The following is a 24,909-nucleotide window of genomic DNA, read 5'->3' as shown; positions in this document are numbered from 1 at the left end:
AAACTGACAAGCTGCAGAAAAAAGAACTCAATAAAACGCTTTTGATCTTTAATTTCTGGATGCAATTTCTTATCCGATCAACCATGTGTAACAATCACTGCTGTCAGTATCACTGATTTCTAGTAGACATTTGCATCTTTAAGAGCAACAACTGCCTAAAAACATTTTTAAAAGTCTCTTGTTCAAATTTCTAAACATCCACTGATGTAAGACAGGTGTCTTTCAAAGATTAGTGAGGACTTTGATATCTGTGATGTCAGTTGTGTCTGTTAAGGCAGTACGTTTACCTAATACCCACACTTCCTGTAGTGATCCAGCAAACAAGACACTGCAATCCATGAGGTACTGTATAATCTATTTTATCTTATCAAGAGCGCCTTTGTTCCCCTCGATAACATTAGCACCAACTTCCTGTCCTTACAACTCTAAACTTCAATTGACCTTTTTAGTAGAACACATACATGTGTTCTCCGTAGACTAAGACACCATACTGAAGGAATACTGCGTGTTGTCTTAAAGATTGTGTCAGCATTTACACAGACATGTGCAGCCCAGTGAAAAGATAAATGCTAGAGTTTAACTACAGCTGGTAAAAGATGCTAAGTTGGCTAAATACATTTTAGTGCAGAAGTAGTAAACCAGTTACAAAGCAGGACAAAGGCGGGCTTCAATTAGCTATATTGGCGATGTACGCTCAACTGAGAAAACATTATATGGTAATTCTATCTTTTATCTCCTTTATTGTGCTGATTAGTGTCGTGGGGGAAGCGTGCTCTATCTAATCTGATCAGAGAGCATTGTGTTTTGGGTCATTAACCGACAGGAGGTCCCGGAGGTTGACAAGTCGAATAGCCACAACCCCCTTTCTGAGCTACTCTGAGGCTCTCTCAGCCTCATGTTTCCCCATCTAAGCAGACGACACACCAGCAGCCACAAAAGCAGCCGACAAAAGACAAGAAGAGAAACAGCTGATTTAGGTTTTTTGCTTGTCTACAAATCCATGTCCTGAATGAGTGCTGACCAAGGCCTCTGAGCAGCAGGACGCCCCATGTAGTCTCTGTTGTTGTTGGTTCTTTAAAGATGAAGAAGGGTCATCCTATCCTTCACATCTGGAATTTCCATTAGAAAAGACTAGTGCCTTACTGCAAGGCATGGTAGCAACCCATAGCAAAACAATGACTTATGTAACCAACATTGCATTTATATACATGAAGACTCAAATTCTATCAGTCAAAGCTCACTTTACCAACTATTTTGGTTAATAGTAAACATTACATTTGAAACAGGCTCACATCCATAAAATCCGGCATCCGTGTTCTTTTAGCACTTTCACCAACTTGTGCTTTTGCTCTCTCCATTCATGTCACATTGATTACATGCTTTCTAAATCAAAAATGTGAATGTGGCAGCAAAACTAACAGCACAAATCAAATTTCAAACATTTTGATTCTGAAAAGCTGCCTTTCTGGATGGGGAAAAAAAAAAAAGAAGCAGAAATGAAAGGCCCAGAGCAAAGATCACCGACGACTGCTTGCTGAGGGTGAATATGCAAATAAAGCAGAAGGTAAATGAAAAACAAAGCGGGGATTTTGGCACCTAGTTTTGACATGTTCCTGTTAATTTGGCATTGGTTAAAAACGTGTTAATGTCAATAATGAATTCAAGCCAGAGGATTGGAGCTCAGGAGGTGCAATCAGTGCATTTTCCCTCATGAGCCTCAAAGCAGTTTTGGGATTTATTGTCTTTTTATAACAGGAAAAGCCATAACACCGAGCTACATAGGACAAATCCAACTGTGTCCATGTGTCCTGCAGAAAAGTCCAGGAAAGTAGGACACAGCCAGTCAACTGCAAACAGCCACGTATTGACTGTAGCACAGGCAAAAAAAAAAAGTTAATCAATTATCTGTTTCAATGTATTTGATGAAGCAAAACAAAAAGGTTCTGAGTATTACAATAAAGACAAAGCAGAAACTAGACTATAAAAGGTAAAAATCAAGCTTCATAGCAAAGTAGGAAGCAATCTTAATTTTGTTTAAACACTAAAAGCAGCCAGACAGACTGGAGCATGTCCTTGGGAAAGGAGAGCACCTTTCCCCCCTCAACAAAGACCAACAGGGGCAACAGATTTCCCCCAGTCTTGAGATAACAGAAACCCAACACCTTCGTCCTCCAGTGGGGCTCTTTGTACGTCTAAGAGGGGGGTCAATCACCAGTCGCTGACAGATGTGTCTGCAGTCGATTTAGGAGAGGAAGACATGTTGAGGTTAGACACAGACTTCTCTGCTCTGTCCCCATGGAAGGAAGACACGGATCAGGCCAGGATGTCCAAGGTTGACCTTTGATTGCCCTGAAGTCTCTGACAGACAACACCTGGGCTATTATAGTTAGGTTAAGAAATTGCTTTTTTTTTTTTAAACATGTGCTTTAGTTAACAAATTAATAGCATACAGACAGGAAGGAATCTGGAATCCCATTGTGTCGCAAACAAAAGTGAGAGTCACTCCAGCTGGAAAGCAAACAAATCAGAGAACCTCCAGTGGAGGTCTAAGTAGTTTCGGCAGATGCTCCAGGCTTAAGTGTCTGTTCAATTAGGTACTCCAGTTAAGATGGCAATCATGGTCTAAACCCTGTGCTGCTGAGGTTGAAGTTGGATCACATTCTGTCCCTGGCAAAATGCGAACATGGGATGATGAAGACAGCCATTGAGCTTTTCTCTTGTTTGTTTAACACCCCATGAACAGAGCTGAGCATATATTATCGCTAAGATACCCTGCGAGCGGTCTTCATTTTCAAAATGCCAGCTTTTTCCATTCATTACTGAGCCTCCAATTTTGCTTCAGAAGAGATTTTTCTTTGTGATTTTTTTTCCCGTTTTAAAGATGTCATTAATTATTACAGAGCAGCATCCCTGTCGTGACAAACACAAAGATATTTTTGCATCCCCACAGCAAGAGAATACAAAAGCTCCCTAATAAATCTGAGCATTCGCTGAAAATTAATGCAGACCCTAAAAGCACTTAAAGCCGGATTGTAAAGGTTTGAGATAATTATCGAAGGTAACTGTGGATGACAGGAGTCTAAAATTTCTCACTTTAAATTTTATAGCGCTCTGAGAGCTGATCTCTACAGGCATCAACAAGATGATGTCATTCAACAAGAAATAAACAGATGGCATGGCAATGTAACGTGTGGGACTGTGGGGTCCGACTTGTCAAGTAGCCAGAGGGGGAAAACCCAGGAGATGACGTAGGCTAAGAGGGTGTTGGCCAGGTCAGACACTCTTCTGTAAAACCCCTGACTGCCTCATCTCTGCTCTGCTTTATTTTTCTTCATCTAAATAGAGAAAGAAAAAAAATTCAAATAAGGTCAAGAGGCACTTCAGGTATGTTAAAGCAGCTCAAGCCCATGCTGTACTAATACACTTATTCGTAATTATCTAAATGCAGGCTCATATATAAAGGCCTACATATGCAGCCCCTTTAAGCTGTATAAACCAACTATCAACATTTTGTCACGCTACAATTTAAACTTTAATGCGCTTCTTGGGGACTTTTGTCAAACGCACCAAAATAACTGTAGAAAAGTGAGGGAAAATGTGTTTTAACATGTCTTACAAATAAAAATCTGAAAAGTGTGGTGTGCTTTTGTGCTCAGGCCCTCTAAGTCATGTCTTTGTTCAACCACCATTCTCTAAAATTACAGCTGCAAGTATTTTAAGCATCTCTGCTATTCTTGTGTTGATACTTTTTTTCCAAGTATGGTTCAAACTCACGGAGATTAGATGTACAACATCAACTGGATTTAGATCTCGCCTTTGACTAGGTCATTTTAACACACAATATTTTATCTAAACCATTGCATTATAGTTCTTATTATATGTTTATGGTTGTTGTCCTGCTGAAACATCTATCCCAGTCTCAAGACTCTAGCACACTGACAGGGTTTCTCTGGGACTGTATTTATCTCCATCCATCTTCCTGTCAACTTTCACCTGTCCTTAATTAAAATAAGCAGTCCCACAGCATGATGTAGCCACTCACATGTTTCACTGTGAGATGAGGTGCCCGAGAGTGTTATTTTTCTACAGTGTTCTGAATCTAGGTGAAAAGTTCAGTACTCAAGTACTTTCTTTAACCTATTTTCTATTTTCCCTATGTGACAAACCTTATGACTGTTTTCTGTTAACAGTTTCTCCCACCTGAGCTGCGAGTCACTGCAACTTTCCAGTAGCATTAGTATAGGCCTTTTGGCTAGTTTCTGATTAATGTACTTCATTATGCCATTTGTTCACTAGTGTTCTCTATTAAGACTCAAAGCTTCACAGAACATCTGGCTTTATACAGAGATTAAATTGCACAGTAATTAGGTGACTTTTGAAGGCAAATGGTTGCATTGGCTTTTTAGGAAAATCAATGTAAAATGGGGCAGAAAAAAGTTGGAACGCCACATTTATTATTTATGGGGTTTTTTGAGGGGTGTGGGGGGAGGTTTCCAATTCACAATTACTCTACTTTGTGTTTGTCTAGTATGTAAAATCTCAATTATAGGCACTAAGCCCCCTCCTTCAGACCCTGCAAAGATAAGTTAAGACAATGGATGGATGAATGGATAAACGTTTGTTATAATTTGACAGAATGTGCACATAATTTCTTATAAACTATTCTGGTCCAACATCAGACAATATCTTTTAGCTGTCAATGTACAAAAAAAAAATATTTTTTTTTAGACCTTCACATATTTTTATTTTTAAAACACTAACCCATTTAATTGTCTAAAGTACAAATACTGAAAAAAAGTACATCTGAGATAAAACACCCCTTGCAGAGTTCATGACAACTGATGACATCGTTTATGGAAAACTGAAATTGATTTTGTTCTTTAGATCAAGTGACACAGGTAATAACAGTTTTTCTAATATTTATCAACATTCTCACACATATTATATGCTTGTATTTTGGGGTCCTCTTCTGACTTTTGTGGCACATGGTGAGTGAATCTCTGCTTTTTCCTCTTTCCTCCACTCCCCCTAGTGCGCCTAATCGGAACTGCATCTTCAAGCACCAAAACAGAGACCATGACGGAGAGAGAGAGGCAGAGAGAGAAAGAGAGAGAGAGCTTGAGAGAGAGTGAGAGAAAGAAGGACCTCCCCCAGATGACATCAGAGCTCTATTGAAGCAGAGCTAGAGGCGCACACAACTCCACATTTGTACTGAGGTCCACACTTGCGCCCATGTCCTCTCACAGCCAGTTGATTGTGTATTTGTGTGAGGGGGGCTGCCACTGAAAACAGAGCAGTGCTGCTACAGATAAACTCCAAGTAGCTCTTAATCTGTGTGTTAGGAGGGTTTATTCTTCGTTTTCTTCACTTGGATCTGCGTTTCAATTTTCACTAGCCTGGATTGGATTATTTTTTTTTTTTACTTATTTTTATTTTCCCTGTTCTGAGCCACATTTAAAGAGGATACCTGTTACTTTTCATTTTGCTGATTGTTTTGAGAGGTAAGTAATCTTTCTGCTGGTGCAGCAGTCCTGTTGGAAGCGTTTCCCTTTCTCTCTTTTTGCCTTTTGGATTTTCTCTTCGACTAACTGAAAGTAATGCGGAATCCTCAGGAGTTGCGTGAATCTGAACTGCTCCTATTTTCCAGGCGAATAATACCGGGTCCTGTCTATGCTGACAGGCGCGAATCTTTTTATATACATAATAATAAAAATGTGAGCCCACCTTTCTCCAAACACAAAAAAGCGTTTCTTCAGCTGCACAGATTTTGCAGCACACAGAATATGTTTTTATGTCACCAATTCAAGCCTTTTCCCCCGGTGCCTGCCACTTGCTGCTGCGATCTATACAAAATCCCTTTAATTTTGCATTTCTAACAAAGACAAAAAATCACCAACTCAGTATTGTTTTTCCACAATCACATTTTAGTCTCGGCACCACTAGTGCGCAACGCAAATCGTTGCGCTCCTTGCAAACATTCCAGATTTTAAGCACTGCATAGAGAGGCGCATGTATGTATGGGAATGGTCTGGGATGAATATGCAAACTTGGAGGGGATTAGCGAGGTTCACTGTCTGGAGCAGTCTCGGTGTCGCAGCCTGAGGAGACACCCCGGTGCGCTCCTGAAATTGCAGCGCGGATCCCGCGGAGTTGGACGTGAAGGGGCAGCTGGGGAGACTGAATGCCGCCTAAACGCTCGTTCTCTGTCGCTGTCTGGAGTACTTCCATCGGTTGTTAGCGTAGATCCAACGAAAAAAATTTCCTCATAACCTAGTTATATGTTTTAGATAGGCATGCAATGCAACGTGCAATTTCATGCAAGTTTTACGCACATCAGGACGCGTATAGGTAAGCACAGTATTTCGCAAAATTGCACGCTTGCAATGTAACAACCTCGTTAATATACAGAAACATATGCTTAAAACTAAAACCAACTCAGCGCTATTCTCCCTTCATCCAAACTGATATTTATCTTATTAGTCCAATAAAATATAGCGGCATGCCTATTGGCAACACCGAAGCAGGGACAGTTGTTAATCCAATTTAAGAGAGCCTTTTATCTTCATGAGACGATAAGGTCATCCAGGCTCTAAATAATGACCCCAAGGCTGTGCACCAATTCTGCACACAGCAAACTTCTTGCTTCACCTCTCATGGAAAGCAACGGTGGTTTCCCTTGTTTTCATTATGGAAAAAGATAGCTGGTTAAACATGGCAGTCATGAAGACAGGCCCAGTTCCTCTCTGATAGCTTGCCTGAGGCTAAAGTCCCCAGTCAGTTGTTTTTCAGAGGGAACTCATATAGAAGATTAACAGCTAACCAGGTCACAAAGGATGGAATAATCTAATTGTAGGAAAGAACACATAAAATATATATTTATGCCCAGTTCATGTGGAGAAATGTTTATTTTGGTTGCAGAACTGCAGGCCCTAATCTAAAATAACCTAATGCAGTTCTTTCATATTTTACAGAGCCACTAAGGTGTATTTTTTACCAGGTTTTCCAAGATTTAAAAAACACATTTAGTCAAGAAGAAATCCAAAGTTGGGAGAAAACCATAAATACTGAGAGTGCCTCAGATAAAACAGCGGGGAGGTTAACAAATCCCTTTATTTTGGGAAAGGTGTCCGGCCTGAGCCAAGATAGGTTTGTGCCGCTTAACAGAAGCATTCATGTCTTGGGTTTTGCTTGTCAAAGAGACACACACACACCCATACACACATACATACATTTCATCTCGCAGTGCCTACCACCCCCATGTGGGGAAAAACAATTGCAGCTGCTGCAGATCTCTCCTTTCAGCCAGCTACAAAAGAGAGACCCCCGTCTGTCTTGGGCCTATATGTTATTAATGGGCCAGCAAAAGTATCATCTGTTCAGCCTATTTAGAGATAACACTAGGAGGCCACATACTAAATCTGAGAAAGACTCAGAGATTTTTCTTTTCATCCTGTTTTTGCTTTTTGTGTGTGTGTGTGTAATTTGCGTCATTTAGATTTCGAATAGGATCATGAACATTTCATTGTGATTTGGCAGCACAGTCGACCCCTGCCAAGTACCCTGACGTCTTCATCCGAGAAATAAGAAATTCTCTGCATATAAACACACAAAGAAGTTTCAAATAATAGCTGACAAACTGGCTTTCAAGACTTTTACTTGTCCATTACTAGAAGATATACATATAATTTAATGATATAATACTAAATCATTCATGTCTTCCATTGAAAAAATCCTACCTGCTTAATGTGCTAATTTGCACATGCACACGTTTCTGGACCAATCACAGATCCAACAAAAACTATACCTGTGCAATCAGTCATAATTCAAAATAATATTGTGAATTAGAGTGAATATCAGAACAACATAATAACAGAATTGATTTCCCAATGGAGAGCTCTACTGTGGTTCAAAATTAATTTCAGAGTTCATGAATAATTTAACAGCCAGCCATTGCAATTTCTATGCAGCTCTTTCCTCTATAAATGCAAGCTTACAAAACTTTCAGTATTTTGCTAAAGTAAAAGTCATCATGTTCTGCAATAATTACACAGGCATGAAATTGTTTGTGCTTGAGGTATTTTGCAGCATTTCTTGTGGAGTACATGACTCCAGGGCATTGAGCCCTTGTCTCTGTTATTTCAGACTAATGTACATTTGGGTGTATTTTGCTCACAATGGCTATCAGTGTCCAGCTTTATGTCTCTCCTGCTCTTCTCCCCTGTAAACACACTTGCGCCCATTTTTTCCCCAACAATGGTCAATTTAACTTTGCCAGTTCAGATTAAACGAAGCAGACTCCACTCTATAACAGCTAGTGAAAACCCACTTTCCTGTTGGCGGAGCTTATCAAAACGATGGAGAAAAGCATCCATCACAAAAGAATAAACCAAAAAAAAAAAATTGGCACAACTACCGTTGCTCTAAAAAACGCTCAAATGTAAATAAATTTGCAAAATATAGAGCCATTTATGACAGGTTAATGCAATAACAATGCTTGATTGATTCACTGCTTAAATGAGATAAGTTTTAATAAAAAGTTTACATTTTTATAACCCCCACCCCACCAGCCCCGATCCTCTCTGTGAGGCTACAAGGTCTGCATGCTTGCCCTGGAGCAAACAATGAAGAGGGGCCACTCTCCTGAAATCCGATGAGTCGAGAGAAGGAAAAAAAAGTAGGGGAGAAAAGTATCCAGGCCCGAATATGCTCTGTTAAATTAAGCAAAAACTTACCCAACATACCAATGATCACCATCTGATTAAATAACTGCCCCCTTTTTTGTTTTACACCTTGACCCTAAGCTAGACTGTTACCTAAGGTTCTAACAATTCTGATGGCAAAAAATAAGCAAAAAACAAAGGTAGGCATGGGTAGTACGAAATTCTTATGGCAGGATAAAAACAAAATAACAGCAACAATCCCTCCTGCTGTTCAAAAATAAGATATAATACTACTATAAACTGTAAGGGTTATTTTGAAACAAAGGCAGACACCTGCACAATTTAGTAACTCTTCAGATAGTCTTAATAAGAATGCTGTTTCTTTGGTTTACACAATTATTTTTTTTTACAGCAAGCTGAATTATTTCCAAATAGGCTAAATTGATTTATTTTATTTTTTTTTGCAAGTAAGAGAAAATCATAAGAGCATTCTTTCTGTTGGCTCTTCAGCAGGGTGCAGTAACAAGTGGAGCAAAGGAAGCAGACAATTTAGCAGCTTTGACACAGAAACTTTGTAAAATCTTGGTATAAGTTCTTGATGTTATCCTGTTCATGTCTAAACTCTACGGTGTACCATAAGTGATGAATGAATCCATGGCACAACCTTAGAAGTCAAAATTTGCTCGATGGAACAGAAAAGAATAATTTTTTTTTCAAAATGCTAAATTTCCAAGCAATTTAAATGAAACTCCATATTTAACAATATTCATAAAGTGAAAAAAACATCTTAGAAAAAGCACATTTTCTATTTAAATAGCTCAACAAAGTGCTGCATTACGAGTCCATTCCAACAGACCAATATGCCATATCCCTCTATCATCCTGCCATTTTGTAAAACTCCATTACTGTATTTAATCTTTTTTTTTCCTCTCATCAAACTCTCTTTATTCCACAAGTTACTGGAGGTCGCATCTGGTGCTTTTTTTCCCTAGACTCTAATCTACTACTAATGTAATACTGGACAGAGAGAGCCCATGTTTAGATGGAACAGAAGGAAGGGGGGGTGGCTGTTATTATGAGACAGCATCTCAGGAGTTGTAATCGAGTTACAAGCCTCTCAATTCCCTAATCTTCTCCTTGTCAGGGGTTACAACTGTTAAACGGCTGGGCTTCTTGTTCCTAATTTACCTTTGAATGTTTTACAGCACACGGTAGCAGCCATAAGGGCACACGGATAGTTACAGAGCTATTGTGTTCTGAGAGGAAACGTAACATTTTCTTTGGTGAAGGAAATCTATTTTCGTGAGCAGAAAACGGCAGTCGGTGTGTGTAAGCAGAGGATGAGGTGGGCGTGAAGGGTCACACGAAGTAGCTGGGAGCAGCCTGGTGGGATGCAACACCCATCCTTTGCTTAATATGAAATTCAAATGGACTTCATATGTCACTGGTGTTTTTCACAGTGTGAGTAATTACACTAAGCTCTGACTGGATCCGTTTTTGTTTCACGGAAAAGAATTTGGACAGACTTCTTTATTTTTAATCACAGGACCGGTTCTCTTGTAAAATACTTAGAGCTCAGCTATGCATTGAAGCGGAGAGAGAAGGGCACATGAGCTCCACCCTCCCCTATTGTTGAGTTTGGGGTCCATATCACAGATGTGTTGTGCATGCACAAGCATTCTTTCCTCCATCTCCATAGAAAAGATTTGGTTATTTAGAGTAACTGGGAGTAAAAGGTCAATGGACTAAAAGGCAGGAAAAAAGGGGTTTTTTGAATGTGACATTGTAAAGCAGTTTTAAGACTGCTTTACAATGCTTTGATTTATACCTATAAATCAAATTTGGTGAGGTACAGAAAAATAATTTTGTTTTTCTACCCAATAAATATGTTTAAACTCCAAAGTTCAGCCGTTTTTATTCCTCAGATTTTTTTTTTAACAAAAAGGAAATAATTCTTTTTTTTTTTTCTCTTTTTTCTTTTTTTTTTTGGTGGATCTAAAGCTAAAATTAGAAGGTCAGACATAAAAGAAAAACTGAAATCAGTATCAACTAGGAAAAGGCTGATTGGTCAATTTATTCATGGTCATTGATCATTTATCAAAATTAAACTTGATAAATGTTTAATTTTGATAAATTAAACATAATACATATAATAATATTATTATTCAATTAATTACTAAGTTTTTGTACAAATGGTATTATTAACAATATTTCTAAAAGCAAAATTTGTGACAAATGTTGTGTCTACCACCAATAATACTGTGTATCGTATATAAATATTTTACTGTCTGGTTTAAATCTCACATACATTTGTGCTGAACTGAAAAGGAATTTGGATTCTACCACTGCAATTATTAAACCATGAAAAAGCAAGACTTGCATGAAAAATACTGACATGCTAGAATTAGCATGTTGCTATCAAGTGGCATATTATTATGATCGAATTGGCTAGTAGGTGAAGAGCTGTAAATTGCATGTTTATTATCATATTTTATTAGCTGATAAATGATATCCCAATAATAGCTAAAGTACTAACAGTTGCTATAATTATAAAAGATTACCATTTCAGGTATAAATATTGAACACTTTAGAACATACTAAAGTTAGATAGCAAGTATTTGAAACAGTATTGTTCTTATGCTAGCCAGAAAGCTACTATAAATCCCAATATTTTATTATTTCAGCTTTTCTCCACTAAATGTTATCATTGTGATTTTTTTCAGAGAACTGTCCCAGGTTTCAGGAGGACATGATGACTCGAGGTGCAGATGCATGAGGGAGATTGGGCCCTTCAGGAACAGCAACTCATCCCGTATTGCTCTTTAGAGAAGAAGGGGACACTGGTTATCTGCTTCAGGAAAAAGATCTTGAGCCCTGGATTAATGTGTGTACTGGCTCAACAAGGAAACAGAGGATTCTGGGTTACCTGAAAGCACGGTCGGCACAAGCAAACAGGCCAGGATTGAGCCTGTGGCCAAGGGGATTGACATGGCTCAGACCGGCTTTGTGTCAACCCATCATGTCTGACGAGCCTGATGGCAGGAAGGATTCTTTGCCATCCGACTCACGGATCTCTATAAAAACACAAAAAAACCTTAGGGGCTGTTATGGCTGTTGAACCTGACTACAGCAACAGCCGCTGGGATTTTTAATATCAGCTAAGGGTGCATGTTCTTTTTTTAGCAAGAAGGGATGCTTTTTTCTGCAAGCTTATCTGCCATGGCAAAGGCATTGAAAGAATGAGCCTTTGACAACACAGAAGAGGTCGTCGTCCAAACAAGGATCAGCTTGGCAAATACTGACCAGGTCAGGACATCACCAGAACCCATCCTCCCTCCCTTTGGACAAACATTTACTTTCAGTGAGGATAAGAACAAATTTAAGAAGAAATCTTGATTGGATTTTTCTTTCGTTGGAAAGGATTTACAGCCTCGTCTAAATCAGGTATTGTAAATAAAGATTGCTATGAGTCTTTTTGATTTATTCACAAGATCCCTATTTTAAAAAGATAAAGATAAGTAAATGTGGGTGTAAATGTTCAGTTAAAGCCCAATGTATTCTCGGGCTGATTAAAATGGGAATTCTGCTTCATTTTCATAGTCTTAATCGACTGCCCCAACGTTACTAACATTGAGGGGAATAAAAATTTTAAAAAACTCAATTTGAAAAAGGTTTTACAACCCAGAGTTGTAAGAAACTAGTAATAGCCAAGACAAAAAACTGCAAAAAAAGAAGAAAAAACAAACAATCAAACCACTGCATCGAGATTCAATACATTATAAAAGATGTAAAACTTAGGAAGTTGTGACCAAAAACTTAAGACGTACTTTCAACCAAAGCTTTAAAATTCACTTTACCTTGAAAACTTGCATGACAAAACAAATTTCAGTGAGCGCTAAAGAAGTATAAAGTAAAACCTTAAGATAGGCCTTCATACCCTAATCCTCATAATCAGTTCATATCAGTCAAACGGAAAAATGCAAAATGATTCTTTCAGCAGTTACTTAATCAAGAAAGTGCTGTAGGCAGCTTTTCAAACCTGCAGCAATTACAAAAACTGGAATTTGGCTCCCTCTCTCAGGGCCTTGTCCATTAATCTGCTTTTTCTGCTCTTTTCCCCAGGGCCCTTTGAGTGATTAGACTGCCAGGATACGCACCTTCAAGATGGTACGTCACTGCAAGTCCTTTGTCCTTTTCCTAATAAGGATTGGGCTGCTGTTGGGTCTAGCAAACCCCTTGGTCACCTCTGCCTCGTGTCCCTCAGCTTGTCGCTGTGACGGGACCTTCATATACTGTAATGACCGAGGCTTGACTTCCATACCTACAGGGATGCCTCTGGATGCTACAGTGCTCTTTCTGCAAAACAACCGCATCAAGAGTTCAGGCATCCCCTCAGAGCTCCGCGGACTGGTAAATGTGGAGAAGATCTATCTTTATTGCAACAATCTGGATGAATTCCCAACTAATCTTCCACTTGGACTAAAAGAGCTCCACCTGCAGGAGAATAATGTCAGAATGATAACCCATGCCTCATTAGCTCAGATTCCTTACATTGAGGAACTTCACCTGGATGACAACTCTGTGTCAGCAGTCAGCATAGAAGAGGGGGCTTTCAGGGACAGTAATCACTTGAGACTGCTTTTTCTCTCCAGAAACCATTTGAGTACCATCCCAATAGGCCTACCCATGAGCATTGAGGAGCTGCGCTTTGACGATAACCGCATCTCGTCCATCTCAGAGCAATCGTTACAAGATCTCATCAATCTGAAACGACTAATCTTAGATGGCAACCTTCTGAACAACCGTGGGATTGGAGAAATGGCTTTCATCAACTTGATCAACTTGACTGAGCTGTCACTGGTGAGGAACTCCCTGACTTCACCGCCAGCAAACCTCCCAGGCACCAGTTTGGAAAAACTGCACCTACAAGATAATCACATAAACCGGGTGCCATCTGGGGCTTTTGCCTACTTGAGGCAGCTGTATCGCCTGGACCTATCTGGTAACAACCTAAGTAGCCTCCCACAGGGTGCATTTGAAGATTTGGACAATCTTACACATCTTCTGCTGAGAAACAACCCATGGCAGTGCACTTGCAGGATGAAATGGGTGCGGGACTGGTTGCGGTCACTGCCAACAAAAGTGAATGTACGTGGTTTCATGTGCCAGGGTCCAGATAAGGTCAAAGGCATGGCTATTAAAGATCTGACCACAGATATGTTTGACTGTGCTGATTCAGAACTGTTCTCCACATATGAGACAAGCACAGTCTCCAACAATTTACGCCCTTCACAGCCCCAGTGGCCACCGTTTGTCACCAGAAGGCCTGTGGTGAAAGGGCCTGACATCAGTAAGAATTACCACAGTACTACCAGCTCTTCAGGCAGAAAGATCATCACCATCAGTGTGAAATCAAGTAGTGCAGATGCAATTCATATATCATGGAGAGTGTCACAACCCATGACTGCCCTGCGGCTCAGCTGGCTAAAGCTGGGACACAGCCCTGCCTTTGGCTCCATAACTGAAACCATTGTGCAGGGAGAGAAGACAGAGTATCTCCTCACTGCACTGGAGCCAGACTCTGCCTATAGGATATGCATGGTTCCCATGGAGACCAGCAATATTTACCTGTCAGATGAGACCCCTGTTTGCATCGAGACAGAGACCGGGCCTCACAAATCCTACCAACCGACTACAACTTTAAATAGAGAGCAGGAAAAAGAGCCTTATAAAAATTCCAGTCTGCCTTTGGCTGCCATTATCGGAGGGGCCGTGGCTCTTTTGGCAATAATCATGCTGGCACTGGTGTGCTGGTATGTGCACAGGAATGGGTCGCTTTTTTCCAGGAACTGCACCTACAACAAAGGTCGACGGAGAAAGGACGATTACGCTGAGGCTGGCACCAAGAAGGACAATTCCATTCTGGAGATAAGAGAAACTTCTTTTCAAATGATACCTATAAATCATCTGCCCGTGTCCAAGGAGGAGTTTGTGATACACACAATTTTCCCACCAAATGGCTTAAGTTTATACAAAAGTCCACACAATGAGAACAGCATTAACAACAGGAGCTACAGAGACAGTGGAATACCAGATTCAGATCATTCCCATTCATGATGATGCACACAGACATCCAAGAGCAGTGTGTGACTAAAACAGAGCGGCAAGACTTTTACAAAACACTGGATATATGAGACTAAGGGAGCAATGTTCTGTACATTTGCCATATAATTTATATTTAAGGACATTTTATGAAGACTGAGAAGATTCCAATTGCAGGCTGTCACTGAACTATCAAATGCAATTCTATATTTTAGGGATTTGTAGTAATTTGTACTGTATTTCCTTTGCTTAAGGTTACCAACCGACTAAAGAAACTCTTTGTTCTATTAAGATATGATGACTTGTCAACTGTGAAAGTGGGTTTTCATTGCTGTGTTGAACAATCAGACTTTAGGAAACCTTGTAATATAAGCACAGGTCATTATTTTAACTTTGTGGCTGTTAGAAAAACAAAAAGGCAAAAAAATGACAAGGCAAGTAATGTAAGGCACAGATGATCGGCCAATTCACCAAACAGGCACGATAAAGCATCTTAAAGAATGAGCAGAGACTAGCTGTCTCCACTTACTATGGACCAAGAATTTTACTCAAGTATTCACCTAATGTGTGATTATGAATAACTAAAAATGAGGTGCCATGATGTTATTATTTCTGCTTTGCTGGGTGTGTTATTTTGCTCTGTTTTACAGGTAGACAAAACACAGCAAAGCAGGGTTCCAATGTATCTGATAGGATTGTAGGCCACAGCACAGGGCATAAAGCACACCAACCTTAACTAAGTAGACATGTCTGGCTGACACATAGGACCCCCCACTACCACCTACTCTATTTGTAGAATGGCCAAATGACAATGGCGGCATTCTTTAGTACTATGTACCATACGTCATTCTAGTCTGCAGGCCAAAAAAGCCCCATCTTGTTGGCTTTCATACAAATTACCACCTTATCAGCAACTCCTTAATCCCCTATGAGTATTATTTTCATATTATTTTCCAAATGGACACTTTTTTGTTGCCACAATTTAAAGTAAACGGTTCTTTACAATTGAAAAACCAAAGTGCATTTTATGCCCTTTGGCCAGTCTTGTATGTGCCTTGATCTAATGCTTATTGTATTTAGCTTTTTAAGAAACCAGTGACTTTTTTTCATACACACTTGAATATGAGAAATATTGGTCATATTAAAGAATAAAAGTGGACAAAAACAACTTTTCCCTGTCTTACATTGAATACAACAAAACTACACTCAGAATAAATTATATTTCTATTCAAGTACAATATGTCACTATGGATATGATTTCTGAGTTTATTATGATTATATTAAGTTTTCAAACTCTATCTAAGCACCATAGAGCCTGAGAGGCTCCAGGGGTCCAATTTAATTCATTGATAGCTCAAATTACCCACTAAAAGCTTAATTTGAAAATGATAGGAAATTAAACACATCCTCTTTTTATACTTTATGCACATTTCCCCTTCTACAATATGGGATGTAAAATTAACTCATACTTGTACCACACCACAAGCAGAGCAACATCTGTTTGAGGCTGCTGTTGCTCTATCCTGCTGGTAAGTCATGTGTAACCAAACAATGGGTCAGGAAGAAAAATACCACAATGGAGCAGAAATTGAGACACTGGACTCTTGGGTTTGATAAACCTCCCAGGCATCAGGCACACAACAGACCACCATATGGAGGGGTGGTACAGCAGACCCTGTAGGGGATGCCCCTCTCTGCAGTGCACAGAGTCCACACTGCTTCAGGCAGCATGATTGCTGTTCAAACTGGCAGAGGCCCAATTAAGGTGCACATGAAATTGCTGAAGAAAATTGGACCTTTTTTGCATATTCAAACCCATAAGGACCTCATATTAAATGTTTTTTTTTAAGTTGGTAAATTATAGAAGTAAAAGCATATTTCCATTAAGCCACTATGTTCACACATCCTCAGGCTTATGCTATCATATAAAGCCTTCAGTTAAACTGAATGAGTTTAACTGCAGAAAACAGCAAAGTCATCCTGACCTCAGTAACATCATAACCCTGACCTACGCCAGCATACGATGCCTTATATTCATCTCCTTTCTTTTTTACATTTTGAACCCTTACAACCTCAAACTTCAGTGTTTTTCATTTTAATGTTATATGACAGAGCAAGACAAAGTTGTTCATAACTGTAGCAAGATGACACATGGTTTTCAAGGTTTTTTGTACATGCATTTCATTTAGTCATACTGCGTCAATTTAATTACACTTTACTAAACAATAGCCAGGCTTTCCCCCCCCTAAACCGATAACTCTGAATGGCAAGTGGATGCACTAAATTTTAATTTGTTATTCTGTCCACAAGTCTATTGATTTAGTTATTTAACTTATAAATAGTTGGATGCTTTTCTCTAAATAGGTGATTTGCTTAAGGCCACCTGAGTAAAGGAGGCCGAATACAGAAGTACCTTCTCTTTTAACATATTTATTTGCAGCATAACTTTTAAAAATAATTATGTTGCATTCAATGCATCGAAGATTGTGGTCGTAATTTGAGAAAATGTAAAAATGTTCAGGAAGAATAAATACTTTTGCAAGGCACTGCATATCACATTAAGTGAGAATCAAAATTAGTTGTTTTACCAAACAAGCTTTATCTCATTACCAATAGTAATTGTTTGACTATGAATGATGTCAGCAATTCGTTTTTTGTAAGCCTTTGTTTTCCTTTTCTAAATTAAATATTTAGACAAAGTCACACAAAAGCCTAACCTTGTACAACATATAACAACATATCTGTTGTAATTTCACATAGCTTACACTAAGAAAGAAATAAAAATTATTTATATTTATACTCCAAGCTTGCCTAAAATATATCAGCAGGTTTCATACTCTCAGTGTCACTAATGAATAAGGGACTTAACAGATACCATGAATTGAAAATTATTGGAGTGATCCAATATTCAGATATTATGAGAAACTCTTGAAATGTTTGCTGAATTATTATTGAGCCAGAAACATGATTCAAAATTGAAAAAAAGTGTAGCTCCTTTAGTCAGAAACCTTTTGTGTTTTTTGGGTTTTTTTGCGTGTTTGTAATGACACAACCTGGTTGAACAAAAAAAAAAACATTGTGAAAAGAGCATTTTATTGTTCAGATTTTAACTAGGTAAATCACACAAAACAAAATAACTTTGGGCATTTTGAGTGAACCACGTAAGAGACAAAATTAATGAACCAGACTCCTTACAACCCTCTGTGCAGACTTATCACCCACGACCCCTGACCCACGTGTCCCTTTAAACTATTCTTTAATCACTGTCAAGTTTTCACTAAGGTCAAACAATCCTCTAAACAACAGAAGCTGCCTGAAGCATTTGTCTCTTGCTTGACACATGCAGCTTGATGATGTTTTTCCTTTTATGTAACCCAGCGATTAACGCTAATGGGGGCAGCTGCACTGTCTGCCCCAAGCTCCTGTTATTCCCATTGTACCGCTGTGGTCAGTCAGTCGGTCACATTTGCATACCTATAGATGCCTGCGTTTATGCTCCCCTGAATGACCTCGCAGTTTCTGGTAGCTGTGCATGGCTTCTCTCCATCAGCACCATTAGTTGGATCAAAAAGTAAAATCCTTGTGACCCTTTGACTGATTAGAGGTTGTGGAGGTCAGGTCAGTCTTGGTTCAAAGATCTCAAGAGATGAAAAATTGATGTACATCAGAGACCTGGATAAGCAACAAGCCCATCATTAGAATGCTTTGCTCAAGAAAAGGTCTTCTGCCTTTTATTATCCAGAGTTTCCAAAAGTGATGCCTGAAAATATGGAGAGCAGCATTTTAAAGAAAAGTCTAATATTCTGTAATTATTTCAGAGCTTTTAGGACCCAACAAAGAGACAATAACAAGGAGAGACTATAGCTCAATGCTAAGACTTGTTTGATTTTAACTAAATTTTAGCTGGTGTATTAACTTTTAAGTGTTATAAGACAACTTTTCCCATAATGGTTAAGAGATCTTGCGAAACAAAATGCCAGTTTGTATCAAAAGTAAATATTTTTTATTGGAGTTTAACAAAGATTTTGAAAATAAATATACCTCATCTAAGAGGCATGGATGAGAAAAAATAAAAAACAATGTTTTGTTCAACTCTTCCTTCTCACATTACAGCTGCACATTATAAAGCATTGCAGTTGCAATGACAATATCAATATTAGCAAAATCACAGCCAAAAATGTCTGCTTGAATGCAGTATCGCATGTTATATTTGAAGCGCCATGCATTCATGCTCAGGTAATAATATGTTTGGCCGGCTGGATGGAGTTTTCCTACCTTTGACGCACCAAGCTGCTACTGAGCAGTGCGAACATTGTGATAATGAGGGTTAATCACAGCAATATCATTTTCACAATGTTCGACAATGATAGCCCTACATCATGGTTAAGACAGAATTCATACTGAATAGACCATTTTAGGGCTTGAATTACTATTGTCAATAGCCTAACACCCTAAGACCTCCACTAATTCTGTTCTTGTTCCACTGAGTAATTTTGCATATAATGCACGTTTATTTAAAGACTACAAAACAAGGGACATGATGTAAAAGCTTTGATGTGATTTGTTTCTGATCTACCCTCACCGTGTCTTTAATGGAAGACTGTTTTTCTTTTTTGTTCAAAGCTGTTTTCATTTTTTCTTACCAAAACACTGAAGAAAAAACGCAGTGCTATTCCTATGTAGTAGCGATTTAAAAAACACAACTGAGCTACATTAAGTTTTGCATAGGAAAGAAATGATGCCATTTGTACTTTTTTTGGCAACTAGGTTGACTTTATTACAGCAATCCGGCGGTTTAGATATGAGGGGGTTTAAGACATGTGGCACACTACAATAAAGTTCTAAATTGAATAAAACTTTTAAGAAAAATTAAAATGAGTTGGTCTCACTGGCAAATGAACTTATGTTCTGTAATTGTATTGACATTTGCAATAATTTTGAAGCTCAGCATGGCATCATTTTGAATCAACTTACATCTACTACACAGGGAAAATTATGATAAAATAAAATTAATCACGTTATTTGCCATTTATTGATGCAATCATAAAAGTGTCAGTTAAAAAAAAAAAAAAAACAGAATTTAGACTTTTTGCAGCAGGTATTTTGATGTATACAGTCAGAGCTTTCTGGGTACTTTCTGTACACAATAATTGTGCTCAATCAGGATTTTGCAGAACAAACAAAGCATTGTATTAAGGTCTAAATCAGGATTTTGCAGAACAAACAAAGCATTGTATTAAGGTCTAATTGAACCAATTGTTTGAAAAAAATAATTCAAACACCATAAATAATCTGAATCAAGCCGCTAGGAAGAGTTTACCATTATTCTTGCAGGATGACTATTTTTTTCAACTGGTATATGGTAAAAAGAATATTGATGCTTGAATTTATCGGTTTGCATATAATTAAATCCAACTTTTAAAGCTTGTCTATAAATATGTTGGATTAAACCGAATGATGAGTTTTAATCTTTAAAATTAATTAATTAGATCTTTCACCAAATATACTGCAAAGCATTTAAAAGATTACAACTTCATTTTAGTGCATAAAAGTCATAAAATGTTACCAAATAGGTTATTATATTTATATTAACAACAAGTCTAATAAAGTAAGAACAAATGTTTTTGAGATAATATACACAAAAGATAAACTTAAATAGCTTCTGATGTTATTACAAAGAAAGTGACATCTGTATGTAGGGTAAGTACTTTTTAGAAAACTATAGCTTTTAGAATATACTTTAAAATAAATCTATAGAAATGAAAATCAAAACAATAATGTTACAGAAAGCATTGTAACTGTATTTTTCTAAACACTTTGATACCATGAAGCAGTGATATTTTTACTCCGTGCTGTAATGCGAGGATCTCATGCCAGCCCATGCCTAATTGCATTTGACACTGAAGGACTAGCTCATGTGAATGTCTCCATCTGCGAGTGTTTTCTGTTTGTTTGTAATAATTAATGCTGGTTATGATTACTTGTGCTTTCATGTGAACCAGTGCACATTGTCCCTACATCGAATTAGCATAAACCATCATACATGCATATTAATATAGAGTAGAAAGTGAAGCTCAAGTCATCAAGTCTTTTCTATCCAGTTGTCCTTTGACTGTCATGTGGCTCCCGGTCACTGGTGCAATGTGTTCTGGCAGCAAAAGAGCGGAGGAGAGACAACACTGTATGGTGAGAGACATGTCATTGTGAGTGATGTCTCCCAATGTGGGGGTGTTGTCCTTCGTCCTCCATCTCTGACTGGCTCCCCCCAACCTCCAGGCCAGGACCCTCTCCATCTCTTCACATTACTCAGTGACCTGAAACCGCAAGGCCAAAAAACTTAACCAGCTCCTCCGTCTTCTTAATGAATCCAATTTTTTGCCTGAAAGCACAAGGCATGCACATATATCCATCGCAACTCGGAATTGGCTGACATTAATATAAATTAACAAGAGGCTTTGCCATCAAGACCGCGCCAGTCGACAACACCAGACAATGACGACACTTCTATTTCACAACTTATTGTGCACCCTAGAATACAGAGTCGATAGTCTCATTTAAAACAGGCAATAACCAAAACAAAAGCAGAGGAGCTGATTAGTGCTGATGGCATTACACTATGAATTATACACAATATGTTATGAAAATATCCATATAATTGACTCTTCTCTGTGGCAGCCATTAATTTCTGTCTTACTTTAAGTGGTTTAAATGATCTTGTAAGAGGCCATACATCTCCTGATGCCCTTTATGAGATCAACACCACATCCCCCCGTTAGAACTTAATCGACCCTCACTTTCATTTGTCTACAAAGTCTGATGCAGAAGAGAAATCATTTCATTTCTGAAGGTTCTGATAGGACCCAACTTGTGTCTAACCCGCAGCAGGTTTGAAGCTCAGCAGTGAGGCAAAAGCTTCACTTCGATCCATTTTCTTCCCTCATTTATGTTAAGCCAGCTTTGAATGTCAGTACAGTATTTGCATGCCAATGTGGCTCTGTCTGCAGCTCATTATTTTCAGACGCTGACAGTCTAATCGCATGCAAGTTTAGCCCACTTTGTGAACCTAATGTCTGCTACAGCCAAGTAATGCTGAAAGCAAGCCAAGGTTTATAACTGCAGTGTTCTGCTGCACGCGTCCTACTCACTTTGGCTTTCAGGTGTGAGACACAGAAAAAGCTGCAGCTTTTCACATAAAGAATTATTCCAGGCTGACCATACGACAGCACGCTCTTTAAGTAGAGTCGCAGAAATATGAGGTTTTCTGGCCAATTTCTGGTCAGAAATTTTGGAAAGCTTCAAGTGGCCAATAAAGATTTATGTTTAAAAATTATAACAGATCTACAAATTTAGTAAAACCATGAAGGTTATGGAGCTGAGATTTCAGCACAAATAAACCAACTACACAAAATCCCTGCTTAACTCAGCTCAAACTGTTTTTAATCCATGTAAAGTGAATTAGTTTTTACCTACTGGTTTGCCAAATCTTTTGTGTTTAAAATTATTACAATTGTGAGTAGGATAATTTTATTCCTTTTCTTTTAAATTGCATTCTTTAATTCTTAGATTTAAATATTATTTCTTATTTGGTTTGCTGCTGTAACAACTACAGAAACTTTAGAGACAATTATCTTAAGCCGTCTTTACCCATTTGTATCAGAATTTGACCTGTCTATCAGATTAGCACAATTGTCATTACTACAAGTTCAGAAAGTTGAAAAATTTCAAACCTCTAGGTGATTTGGTTTTATTTTCTCCCACACTTTTCAAAACAGTCCAAGACATTCTTTGGTTACAACAACTAGTCATGTGGGGCATCATCACTCAAACCTGGCCAATATGAGCAGCAGGCAAAGCTACAACGTACAACCATACTGCTCTGGATAAATGAGGCAAATGCATCAGTACAGAAGATAACTGCAGAGAGAGCGACTCTAGAGTTATGATGCGTCTACAGAAATGAAGATGTAGACAACATATGGGTCTGTTATTCATATGCCAATTTCCTTTTTATTTGCTATATGGTCTGTTTGCTTTCCCAACAGTAAGTGAACGGTTCATTTTGTAAGTAAACCATGACCCCAATTTTGAGTCGGTCTTCAATTAATTCATTCAAACTCTAGTTTGAATACATTTTTCCAACATATCCAGCAGATAGTTGGAAAAATAAAACAACAACTATTGTCTACCTTAAGTGACCTAAACAGCTGTAGTGTGAAAACTTGCTAAATGTAAACTTCAGTCAAGAAAGGTGTGCTTACTGAAAAAGATTAGATTTTTAGTTTCCAACCAGCAGATCAGAAACCAGGGCTGGTAGAGCATTCAGCAATTTAACTCACTAGATGATTTCTCTGTGTGTCTTTATTTTTACTGATATTAATGTAATGAGAAAACCATTATATATTACCAATGTATATACGATCAACTGTCTTACAAAAATTTTCTAGTCATAATCCTGATTTGGTTCCGTGATGCTGCAGTTGCACAGGAGGCAGTCTCAGCAGATCTGATAATACCCGACTGACAGTCTGACCTTCAGGCGTGAGCTCAGTTTATCTCTCCTGTGAAGTCTATCTAGCTTCCCTTCACTAAGACAACTCAGCCAGATTTTAGCTGAAGCTTCACATTTGGTCAAAGATTGCAATATTTTCCTATGTTTCACAGGGGCGAGAGAATTTCAGCAGATTCAGCACCTTTTAAAATTGTAAATATTCGGTGTCATAGTTAGTCAGTTGCTTGAAAGTGTCATTATTTAAATGTCCTATCGAGCCAATGTGATGCTACCAGTAGGATACATTACTCAGTGTGGGCCATCTACTAGTAATGACTACATTTCACAAACACCGAGTCTGTTTTGGAGGAGCAAATAAAAACCAGTGTGAATAAATCAACAGCAGAGGTATCCTATAACTTTGAAAGTTTTGCACATAACACTGCAGTGGGTTGGGAGACTGCAGAGAAAAGCCCCCCAACTGCTGCAACCAAACAAAAGTTCAGAGGAAAAAGTTTAGGGGAGAAACCACCAATGGGCAAGTCGGGGTGGTGGGATGTGGGATTAATTAAAGGCTGCTGTCACTGCGGTGTGCTGGTGACACACAGCTACCCGATTACTGAGATCTCTGTGTGAGAGGAATCTGCTCCCACAACTCATTTCCTCCCCATTGAGGAGCTGGGGGCAAAGAGCCGTCTGTTGTACAAAATACCAAGGAATCATTTTTCATTTGGTGGAATTTAAAAATCTAAACAAAAGAAAAGAGGCAAGAAGAATGAAACTGACAGATGATGGGGAATTCTTTGGTTTTCAAATAAGTCAGAGGAATCCATTTCAATCAAGTGACACACTGGGCTTGTGGGAGGGGTAGGGTCAAAGGATGTAAGCCACTGTAATCCTCCGATCACCACTGCTTAAAACCTGCTTAAGTTAGTGGTGTAATGTGTGTTGACATTCACACAGACATTCACACAGCTTAAAACAACATCTGTCAATTGTACCATATGTGCTGGTTTCGTGGTATGCTTTGTTATCCACCTCTTGCAATCAATATGGAAACACAAACTTCTATGGTAAAAGTCTATAGCAGATAGTCTATTGGTGAGTTCAATTGAGAAAAAAAAACATTTTTATGCTATATATCCAAAATGTTGTCTGATGTTGACTGATCTTATCCAACATAATTTATATCATCTATTCTCTTTAAATTAAGAGAGAACAGCTCAAATCAGTCATGACCAACTAGCAAAATACTAAAACATAACTGATCAAAATCTAATTTGGCTCATTTACGTCAACAATTTAATATGTTTTAAGAAATTAAAGGTTATCTGTATCTACTCCAGGAATAGAGGTCTATTAGTGGGAAATAAACTCAATAAGCATAGATAAAAATCAACTTTCAGTATTAACGTTTTATTAGATTCTCATTGACAAACTTTTTCTGATGAAGAGTTCCTGTTGTTCTGGTTAATTTGGCTCTGCAGCACACATACAACAAAAATAACTCAGGAGGCCTTGATGTAGATATAATCAGCGAGTCAGGCTTCTAGTAAAGGTTCAGTGGAGAAATGATGTGGAAGCTGATGCCTGATGTTGTTGGCTTCGTGTTAGGATTTGCAACTACCAGGTCGCTACAGTACAATAAACACAATTTTC

At 38.4% G+C, this 24,909-nt stretch overlaps 2 protein-coding genes across 2 annotated transcripts in view; one reads left to right on the top strand and one right to left on the bottom strand.

Moving 5' to 3' along the window:
• Nucleotides 1-24,909, bottom strand: part of macrod2 (MACRO domain containing 2) — a 187,881-nt gene that overhangs the window by 91,682 nt on the left and 71,290 nt on the right. The gene's annotated exons all lie outside the window — the stretch shown is intronic.
• Nucleotides 5,218-15,997, top strand: flrt3 (fibronectin leucine rich transmembrane protein 3). Its single transcript, XM_005795204.2, has 3 exons — nucleotides 5,218-5,501; nucleotides 11,384-12,104; nucleotides 12,783-15,997. The coding sequence occupies exon 3, from the start codon at nucleotides 12,825-12,827 to the stop codon at nucleotides 14,775-14,777; it is 1,953 nt and encodes a 650-aa protein (XP_005795261.1). The 5' UTR covers nucleotides 5,218-5,501; nucleotides 11,384-12,104; nucleotides 12,783-12,824; the 3' UTR covers nucleotides 14,778-15,997.

The sequence above is a fragment of the Xiphophorus maculatus genome, chromosome 22 (assembly GCF_002775205.1).
Source record: "Xiphophorus maculatus strain JP 163 A chromosome 22, X_maculatus-5.0-male, whole genome shotgun sequence".
Taxonomy (NCBI): Eukaryota; Metazoa; Chordata; class Actinopteri; order Cyprinodontiformes; family Poeciliidae; genus Xiphophorus; species Xiphophorus maculatus.
This window is presented reverse-complemented; position numbering and strand designations above follow the sequence as displayed.

What these genes read in the sequence shown, in the direction of transcription:
- flrt3 (XM_005795204.2), top strand. Translation starts at nt 12,825, where the DNA reads ATGGTACGTCACTGCAAGTCCTTTGTCCTTTTCCTAATAAGGATTGGG.